This window comes from Odontomachus brunneus, unplaced genomic scaffold (genome assembly GCF_010583005.1).
Source record: "Odontomachus brunneus isolate Ranch 3 - 2012 unplaced genomic scaffold, Obru_v1 Obru_scaffold_175, whole genome shotgun sequence".
Taxonomy (NCBI): domain Eukaryota; kingdom Metazoa; phylum Arthropoda; class Insecta; order Hymenoptera; family Formicidae; genus Odontomachus; species Odontomachus brunneus.
In genome coordinates, this window is record NW_022639625.1 from 498,332 (window position 1) to 508,747 (window position 10,416).

General features: G+C 40.0%; 1 protein-coding gene and 1 long non-coding RNA gene across 4 annotated transcripts in view; one reads left to right on the forward strand and one right to left on the reverse strand.

The window, feature by feature from the left end:
- Positions 1-122: 122 nt before the first annotated feature.
- On the reverse strand, positions 123-4,961 carry LOC116851426. The gene is made up of 5 exons (XM_032830793.1): positions 4,613-4,961; positions 3,520-4,072; positions 1,357-2,866; positions 545-781; positions 123-431 (listed from the first exon to the last, which is right to left on the reverse strand). The coding sequence occupies exons 1-5, from the start codon at positions 4,642-4,644 to the stop codon at positions 133-135; spliced, it is 2,631 nt and encodes an 876-aa protein (XP_032686684.1). The 5' UTR covers positions 4,645-4,961; the 3' UTR covers positions 123-132.
- Positions 4,962-6,614: 1,653 nt separating this feature from the next.
- Positions 6,615-10,416, forward strand: part of LOC116851424 — an 11,079-nt gene continuing 7,277 nt past the window's right edge. The window contains exons 1-2 of one of the 3 annotated variants that reach the window (XR_004379583.1): positions 6,615-6,816; positions 7,363-7,870. This is a non-coding gene — a long non-coding RNA (uncharacterized LOC116851424). The other 2 variants (XR_004379584.1, XR_004379582.1) reach the window with 2 other exon arrangements.

The window sequence follows — 10,416 nt, forward strand, 5'->3', positions numbered from 1 at the left end:
TTCCAAATTTTCCGACCCGTCTGTCGGTCAACATCCTCATCATCATTATTATGTTTCTATTCTGTGTTTCGACTCGAATCGTGATTCGAATCCGTCTATATACACCGACTCTTTAAGTTCGCCTCGAAACATCTAAGTCTTTCCCTTTTCCTCCTTGCTCGGCGATAAGCTATTATTTTGATGTGACGTATTATTTTGTTGTGCTACCGTACTGCTCGTTAAACTCGCGGCCGTCGTCGTGTTGTCCCGACCGCGTAACAATCGCACGATTTCCCGGTGCTTGGCGTTTATCGCCGACGACAGTCTGGTCCGGCGAAACACGTCATTGTAAATGCTCGTGGCTATCTGAAAGTCCCGGCAATCTTGCGGGCTGTGGGCGATCGACCAAACTCCCGCTATCGTGTCGATACCTTGGCACACTCGGCACGCACCTACGTATAATCGTTGTAGATCCTTTTTTTAAAAAGTTGCGATTAGTTCCTCGCGATCAGATGCTCGCCGAGGAGGACGCGCTAAATTACTACTCGACCACGGTAAGTCGCACCTGCGAACACCGCCAGCGACTTCGTGCGATTGTCGATGGCGACCAAGGAAAACGGCGCACCCGGTGCAAAGGGCGCGTATCCGGTCAGATTCCATGTCGGATCTAGTAGACCTTGATGCGTGGGCGGCGGTGACAGCTTCGCCAGCGTCGCGTTGATGGTGCGATTAGTCACCTTCATGTCAATCCGCACTCCACCCTGCGTTGTCACCCACGATCCTGATATCTTGCAAGGTAAACCTGTCCAGAATGAAAATTCAATTCATTGCCCGATATTTTGTTAATACATCATGTTTTTTTTTAAGTAAAATAAGGAATTCATTCGATGGGTGCTAATAACATACTTAGCAATATACATATTTTTACATTGAGAAAAAATTTATTTTGAATTAGGAAATATGTATTTTCTTAAACTCGCTGCTTTTTACGAAAGCAATTGTTTATTATATTTAAAGAAAAGAATTTAAGTAAATATGTTATTAGCACTCATCGAGTAAATATTTTTTATTCTTCAGATTTTTTTAGTATAGAAGCAGAAGTAGAAAATTTTCTCTAGAAAATAGAAAAGTTTGAATTCATTCTTTTTTCAACAAATTTTGAAGAAACTTATTTTTTTGAACAAACTTATTTTTCTGGCAAAGAAGTGTTCATATTTATAGATATATGTTAAAATTATTTTTTACATTATTCTTCATGCTTTTAATATTGTCTTCGATAAAAAGACATATTTTGTTAATCAAGTCTTGTATCGAATCTCGAAATTTACACTAAATCTATCTGAGAGGTTTCAAAGACTGGAAACTCTAAATAATTGCCTTCTATTTGTTCGTTCTCTGGTCGATCCGATCTAATCTCTTCCAATTCGTCCATGATTTTCTCGAGTATCTGATTGGCGACTTCCTTGGTCTCATTCAACATCACGGAGACATTCGCGCGTTGGCCGTCCGCGCTTTCCGTCGTGGTCATCTTTGTAGTCGTGGACGAACGATCATTATGCGTCACCTTGCCACTCGCGGGTCTTTCTTTTGCATTGCTTTCATGTTGCTCATGAAGAATGCGCGCAGCCTCCTTCTCTACATTATGATCTTTCCCAACCATTTGATCGCCCGTGCTGTAATCGTCAATCATGTCACTTTCATAAGGATTCGATACTTTCTCTTGATCGGGAAGCAGAATATGTTCAATCGGTCGATCGAGAACCGACTGAGAGATCACCGAGGCGTGTTCGTTGACTTTGCGTATAGGTTGGCTCATGGATACAACAGGGTAAACATATTCGGACGCTGGCACGATCACAGGCCCACCATTCCTCTCATCAGGGACATACAGATTCAAAGCACCCGGAACTTTGCGGAAGAAGTGCGGTGTAATCGTCGAAGATCCTGCCAGGGTCTTGATGTGAGACTCAACGGGATAGAGTACCTTCACTTCTTCAGGTTTGACCAGAGACTCAGGTTTATCACTCAGATTCACGTACAACTGAGGTACATTCAAACCCAATTCGTTGGGAGCTTGCTCGGCTTCGAGTTGCGTGTCGAGAATACTGTTCTTGTCAGTAGTGAAAAGCTGTGTCAGATCCGCGTAGGAATCGATCGGGTTCTCGTTGGGAGATCCCGCCACGTCCACGGGTACGCTCTTCTCGGGCTGGTCGATAGTTTCCTGAAGATGGTCGGATACTAGATCCTCTTGAGGGACGTCAGGAATGTAATATAGACTTCCAGGGTTGATCTTCTGATCGGCGAGCGCCGGCAAGTACGTGGACGTGTAACTGATAACGTTATCATCGTCTGATCGAGCTATTGCTGGACGTTCGTTCTCCCAGGACTTCAACGACTCGATGTCGTTTAGATCCTTGGCGTGGGGGTTTTCGTTCGCGAATAGTTGCATGAATCGTGAGCTATCCGTGAGCGGATTGTCGCCGAGGACTGAACCATTCGAGATTTGTCTGATGATCCTCTCATTGCCGGTTTCGTCTTGTCCCGTTCTCCGCGCTTTCATCGGCTCATCGTGATTCTCGCTGTAGCAATCGGGGTATTCGACCTCCCAATCGCCGGATTGTTTCTTCCCGAGATCCTTCGTGCTTGCTCTCGTCGAGCTTTCTATCGTGCTCCTCGTTGATATTGGCGTATCACTGATTTTCCGGTGCCGTCGTTGCAAACGCGTTGAACTCGCAATGCGGTTTCTCGATAATCTGCGAATATCACTGTCGGCTAAGAAGCTTCGTTCAGCGATATTACTTCTCATCATCGAACTCGACCTTCCTGCGATATTTGATTGTTTCACACGAACGTGATCACCGAGTGGACTTAGTCTCAGTCGTTCTTTCTAAACGTAACGATTACTCGTGTTAATTAAATTATGACTCTCTCTTTTTTCTGAACTTTATTTTTTTATTTATTAAAGGAACATATTTTCGTTTAAATAAATAAATATTCTTCAGGCGTTCTAAGCCGATCTTGGATATTATTTACAAAAGCATTTCAAGACAATGAAGTGTAAACTTTTAATTTGTAGATATTTCCAATTGTATCTTTATAATTTAGACATTTTAAAGTTTATAAAATTTCTTTTGTAGCGCTTTACTATATGATATCTACTTTTGTCACCCTAACAATCAATTTATAGGATTTGTAGTTATCTCGCAAATTGTTTCATAATAAAAATTAAAAAAAAATTAAACTATCTAAGATAAATCCATTTATCTGATGTAAACCTGCGTGATAATTATAAGAAACAATTTGCGAGATAACTACAAATCTTATTAGTTGATTGTTAGAGCCACAGAAATAGATATCATATGGTAAAGAAAAGCTACAAAAGAAATTTTATAAACTTCCAAACGTCCAAATTATAAAGATATAATTGGAAATATCTACAAATTAAAAGTTTACACTTCATTGTCTTGTAATTATTTCGCAAATTGTTTATTATAATTATCACACAGGTTTGCATCAGATAAATGGATCTATCTTACCTACCTTGACGCGATTCCTTTTACGTAACCGAGGATAGCGCTCCTTGTGCCGTTTCAATCCACGTCTACGTTTGCTTTTCTCTTTCTTCTGCGCTTTTTCGCGTTTCGGCGTTTTGTTCGATTTTTTCGAGTTCACCCGCGGCAACTTAAATGCATTTCCCGTCCGACTAGTCGTTGGAAAGTTCTTCATCGTGATGGAATGGTTACGGCGAGGCTCGCTCAAGTCAGTCAGCTTCTTCATACTGCTCTGTAGTTGTGGCGACTTGAGAACCTCACTCGCCAATTTCTTCGCCAGAAGCCGAGTTTGCCTTTGTTCGAATTCATCGGGCGCAGCTTTCAGATTGACACTGTCCTCGCCGCGCTCTTCATCGGGGCCGCGTTCCTCTGATGCTCTTGATCTCTTTGCAATCGCTCTATCGACGTCAGCTATTTTACCCTTTTCGCAAACGTTAACATCCTGCACGCCGAAAGGATCCTTCGCAAGCGGGAAGACTGATTGCTCGGCGCGCGCGTTATCGAAAATCACCCTCACTAGTAACGGCATAATCATGACGAGCCTGTTTCAGCAAACAGGGAGGGAAGAATTTTCGCGTGTGTATAATATGGGCCTTTACAGAATCAATTTCACAGAGAGAATCTTATGATAAAAGTTACTACAGAAATTTGTAATCGAAAAACATGTCGACACTAAACTTTGAGTTTTCATTTTCGTCTTATTTCTACATTTCTCGGCCTTATTTTATCACGCAACACTAAATGATTTTTTCTTTCAATACAAATGATTATTGTTGCTGTTATTATTAATTTAATTACTCTTCCGTTTTATATGTATGCTATTATTTATGTTTAAGAAGCTAAAGTCTATTATTGAAAAATTGCTAATGTTTCTTAGCAAAATAAACTGTATCAACAGTTTATTTCTGCATTGCTAAAAACGAGTAAAGAGTTGGAAAGAATTTGTAAAAGGAAATTGATAAAATTAATAAAAAAACAACTTATGAAAAATAAATAAGAAAGAAAAATTTCATGAAAGAAGCTGTAACATTCTCTCTGTGTATGACGAACACTTGCCAAGGATTGCACGGTTCCAAGAGTACCTGTAATTTCTGCCTGTACTCCTCGGTATCATTTACAGCATCTATTGCTTCTCACGAGAAGACCTCACCTCTCACCTCAAGTCCTCGACGTTTCGTGGATTTACGTCTCGATCGTAATAACCTCCTCTCTGAAGCGCACGTTTTGGCGCTTCATCGACGGGGGCGAGAGAGACCGCGTGATCCTGACCGTTTCCCGTAACCACATCGATGAACTCAGTAGACCAATATAAGTCGAGACGCGAGAACGATGCTTTCTCCTTTCGTCGATCTCGTTTTGTCGCGGATCTCTTCGTTTGAAGATGCTCGCGTAAATCGAGACACTCGAGATGGGCGTTCGCGAGTCTAGCTCCTTTCTTTGTTTCTCTTCCATTTTGTTTCCACCCAAAGCGATTCCAATAATTCTCGGTGACATCCTCGAAAATTATAATCGACGGTATTATGAGTGTCAAAAATTACCAGAAATAATGTTGACCAAACAAATGACCAAACAAATAGTTTCTTTTTGATTAATTTCTTTTCTTTGTTTCCACGGAAAACACAACCTCGATATTAAGTTATGATTTCTCTTAGTAGCGAATTTGTTAACTATTATGATATTTCTCGTTATTATCTATAAAAGATAATGTTCTTATATGAAATATTTTACACGCAGGTTATAAAACATAAATCTAAAATTGTTAAAATATAATATTGTTTAAATTTCTATTTTCTCTCTCTCTCTTTTTCTCTCTAAAAATGAAACAGTATAAGGAAGTTATACTAAGCGATATATATATATTGCGTTATAATAATTTTGTGTATGTTTTTTGCCACTATATGTAATAACTACTGACTTCTTTTTATTGATAATCATATAAAAAATTAGGATAAAATAAAGTAAAATAAAATTTTACACACAAAAAACGACGGCTGGACCATACTTTAGATGAACGTTCCTCTGTTCCCTCAGTAACTCTCTTTGTCAAAATCTTTAAAATAATTTTCCAACTTCCAAAAGTCGTCCTTCGAGGATCTTAACCTAGTGTTATTAACAAGGTCACTTTCTCGCACATGCGCACCTATTCTAGGACTTATTCTACGCATGTGCGAACATTCGGCGCTCAATGTAGAACGAACTTATATATTTTTGTTTATTAAAAGTTTTCAAGAATCTAAATGTAAAATGGCTGTGTAGCAGCCTTATGCAACGAGGATGCCAAAAAATGTTTGATAAGCAAATATACTGTCGCACTGCGATGCGAAATACACCAAGTTGCAGATACTAGCGTAGCTGCACTAGCTTGCAGCTGTTGCGTTCGCGCAAGCGGTACATTAGTATTCGCACGTGTACAGACATACAACTACGCATGCAGAACGGTGTTTCGCGCTCTTACCGCATGAGGTTTCCGTAGTCAAATCAGGATTTGCTTTTGGCTCCTGCAGACCCTTAGGCATTTAAAATGACGTATGTACAAAGTTTCGTTGTAGCTATTCGACGTTGTCATGTTTACTGGGCTTATGCTTCAAACTAGAGTAACTAGAATAACTCTTGATCCAGACTCTGAATCAATGTCAAATTCTTGTGGTCATTTTTAGATGAAATGCAGGTTAATCTCCAACTTTTAGATATGGATAATATATACAGTCTTAATTGATACTATGAATATCATTATTATGAAATTTCTCAAATAGAATAAATTACTTAACAGTTTATTATAAACTGCCGTTTATGATATTTTTTTGATATTTTTGATAGTTTTTGATATTTTCAATCTTACAACGCGGACTTGATTCAATCATCGGATCGCTATTCGTTGTCTTGCAGTCGCCTGATGACCTTTCCTGGACAATCGAGCTTTTACGTGATATTAAGCTGGTAACGCGCGGCATTGCTGCATTGTATCAGACTTGATACGCAAATAGATCCCACCGGCGTCGCCCGCGATCTCTAGGTGTCAGCGCGTAACGAGACGTCACAGGTGATCAGTAGCGGAGAGATTGTAGCCAGCACAACGCTGCAGCTTGCTCCGGCAGTCCGCACGGTATCGATTTGGATACGCAGAGAAACCCCTGGACAGGCGTAGGCATCGATTATTATTAGAAACGGCCGAAACGCGCAGTCGATCGACCGAATCAGCACCTACGTTCTACAACAACGCTTCCGCAATAAACGCGCCCCAACTCACGCGGATGTGAAATATAAAAGCAACAGGTCGCGAGAGTTAGTAGGTGTTTTATAGCGCGTAGTCAGGTCTGTGTGAAAAATGAATAAATTATCCGAGAGATTAGATCTAATTAAATCTGAAAGCTAATTGAAAGACCACAAAATAGTTAAACCCTTTAAGCACCACGTTCGCCAAGTTGACAGATAAACTCGCAGAAAAAGTGAAACTGCTATTGTCTTTATTTCTGAACATTATTTTATTGAAATATTGGACTTTTATCATGTTAAAGAGTGAAACATATTTGAGTATAGCGAAGTATCAACAATTGCACCAATCCCTCATGCCTAACTGTCACTTTTTGAAGTTTCTTAAGTAAATTTGAAATTTAGAATCTATAATCTGAAATTTGAAATAAGTCTGGCGCTTAAAAAGTTAATGAGACAAATTTCTGATTCAGTCTCGTGGTGAAATCAAGTCAGAATGATGTGTAGGTAAACACTGTGTAGGATACAGACGATTGTTGGGACATAACAAAACATTGGACGTCACTCTGACATGTAAACATTCGCACGCATGTATATTTTGACACACGTACTTTCTGTTTAGTTGGCCGACTACGAATGACAAGACAGAAGACACCTAATCGGGCGATGGCTATGAAGAGCCGGAGAGGACGACATGGTCGCGCAGGACATCGAGACGGCACGGTGTTGTCACGATTAAGACAAGTGTCGTAAATAAGAATAAGTAATCGCAAGCGTGACTTTCGATGTAGCACCGACGTTTGTCGAGGACGTCGTCGAGGACGGCGACCGCGAGGCCGCATAGAGGAAGCTTCGCAGAGAAGGCAGAGAAGAGAAGAAGACGAAGAAGTGGCGCTCGGGCATCGGGACGTCTTGTCGCTGGCATTGGTAGCAGTCTCGAGATAGCCGTCGGCTGGCTTCCTCACTGGCTCGGGCGATTTATTCGGGGATTCCTAGGTGGCCGAAGTGGCGAGAGCGACCGACCGACCGACGTTGACGACGACGGCGACGACAACGACGTCCGCAAGCCGGCGAAGAGGATCGTCACGCTCTCGTTCTCAGCAGACGGAGAGAACGATCATCTCACGCACGTAAGCCCATCGTTTCCTTTTACGCGCTAAAATCGTCAGTTAAGGGTGGCGCGGAAAAAAGAGAAAGAAAAAGAGAAATAATGAGAAAGAGAGAGAACCGGGCAGGTCAGTGCATATACTCATATACGAATATACACACACATATTCTCTCTCTCTCTCTTTCTCTCTCTCTCTTCTTTCTTCCCCGAGCGCCTTCCTCCCCTGATCGCGTTTCCTCTTCTGGCCGCCTCGGTCTCCCTTTCTTCTCCGATTCCCGCTCGTGTCAGCTCAGCTCGTCGTGCTATTTTCGCGCGAGTGTGTTGTGCAAGTGTCGAACGCGCGTTAAGGTGGCGATTCCGACGTCCACGTACAGCTCGTTCGATAGGTCGAGTCACCGTTTTCCGCTCTGATCGTCAGGGTAGGCTCCGTCTCGCCCCATCCGGTTCACCCTCGCGCTTTTGGTCGGTTATGTACACAGTTGTATTCAATGCATTGTGTGTGTATGCGTGTGGACGTGCGAGATATTTACGAGATCGTTATGTCGCTATGAATCGCATTGTCGAGACGCGTATTGTCGCCGATAATCAACATCGACGTCGAGGAAATCGGCGCGATCGGTCTCGTCGAAGTTGGTCCCCGACGTTGCGGATAGAAGCTGATCGCTGTTTATTCGTGACAGTGCAAGCGCGATGATCACAATAAGATATAATTTTTCGTGTCGTGTAGAGGATTAAACGATTGACGCCTCGTTTGCAGAAGTTGATTAATTGACGCATTGACTGCCAAACGAGTTACATCATTATACCTGGCGTGCGAGAAGAATTCTCTGTGCCAAGTGCGAGTTGAATCGTATAGATATTTTTATTTTTCAGTTTTGCTGAATATTAAATATAATTAATATAATTCTCTTTTAATATATAACTCTTTCCTTGAATATTAGATATAATTAATTAGCACATTTTATTAAATTAACAGGGTAATTATATAAAGTTTATGCTTTTCAGATTTTTTTGATTTCATGATACGTTATAAAAAATGAAATTCTGTCTGTAATCAATCATGTAAACACAGGATAACTCAAATCAAGCATTAGTTGTGTACAAACATTAAACGTATTTGATAGGACTGAAGCACCTAAATAAAAATTGTAAACAATGGGGAATAGCGGGTGATATTTACAATGATAGCACAACAAAAACTGGGTGTTTAATTGTGCATAAAATTGCGATATTTCGAAATGATATATATCAGGAACTATATGCAATCCCTATATAGTTTAACCCTCTGCGTGATAACGTATTTGCGCTACTTTTGGAATGGCAAAGTCACTAGTCACCTCTTTTAATTTTTCTCTTTTTGAAGACATTCAAACAGATTTCTAAGAGTTATTGAAACTTTCTTTATTCCTTTAGTCTACATAACTTTTTCCTGAAAAATAAATTGCTATTTTTATTTTTAGTAAGTTCTAGCTTTGATGAGTTTTAAACAAAAATAAAAATATTCCGAGAAACCTTTGCAAATAATTTTTACCAAAGTAATACATGCTAATTTTAACTTGTGTGAACTTGGCACACCATATTTAAAAATGTGACATTTTTTTTAGAGTTCTGATACTCTCTTGAAAAGTTCTAGAGCTCTATGCAACAATTTTAAATAGTTCCGGTCATTAAATACAAAAAAATAGACTTTTAAAAAAAGATGCGCTAAGTTCACGCAGCGCACCTAATCAGTAAAATCAACTATTTCTTTAGAGTTCCGGTTTGTTTTACAATAGTTCTAGAGTTCTATATCATATATAACAATAGTTCTACTAATTAAAAGCGAAAAGTCGATTTGCGAAGACCTAATTCACAAAATGTGAAATACCGACAACAAAATAAGAGAGATTAACACTATTTCGCGAGTTCTGCATATTTGAAAATATTTTCAACATTCACTTGTAATCAGGGAATGAAAATATAAAGAGTTTTATGCGATAGCAGAAATAATTTCTTCATAAAAAATTATAAAGTGTTCGAGGTCGCGTAACTTTAGCAGCAGGAGGGGTGCGCCAGCCGCACTTTGAGAGTTCCATTGGTTTAAAAATATTTTTAACGTTCACTTATGATCAGAAAACGAATGTCCAAAGAGTTCTGCGCGACAGCAGTAATAATTTATTTATAAAAAATTGTATAATATTCGAAGTCGCGTACATCTACGAGCAGGTAGGGTGCGCTTTGAGAGTTCTGTCGCAATTGTTTTTACCGCAATCGCAAAGAGCTCTTTGACTATTCATTCCTTCATCACAAGTGAACGTTGAAAATATTTTTAAACCGACAGAACTGTCAAAGTGCCGCTGGCACACCCCACCTGTTGTTACAGTTACGCGGCTTGGGTCACTGTATAATTTTTTATTAATAAATTATTACAGCTATGGCACAGAACTTTTCGGATGTTCATTCCTTGATCATAATTGAATGTCAAAAATATTTTCAAACCATCAGAACTCTCAAACTGCGGCTAACGCACCCCAGCTGCTGGTACATTTACGCGATCTCGGACACTATATAATTTTTTATAAATAATTT

Bases quoted from the DNA above. Each gene is read 5' to 3' on its own strand.
- LOC116851426 (XM_032830793.1), bottom strand. From the start codon at position 4,644: ATGATACCGAGGAGTACAGGCAGAAATTACAG. The intron at 4,073-4,612 runs GTACTCTTGGAA...TTGCTGAAACAG, and splicing joins AGTACAGGCAGAAATTACAG to GCTCGTCATGATTATGCCGT. The intron at 2,867-3,519 runs GTAGGTAAGATA...CGTTACGTTTAG, and splicing joins GTAAAAGGAATCGCGTCAAG to AAAGAACGACTGAGACTAAG.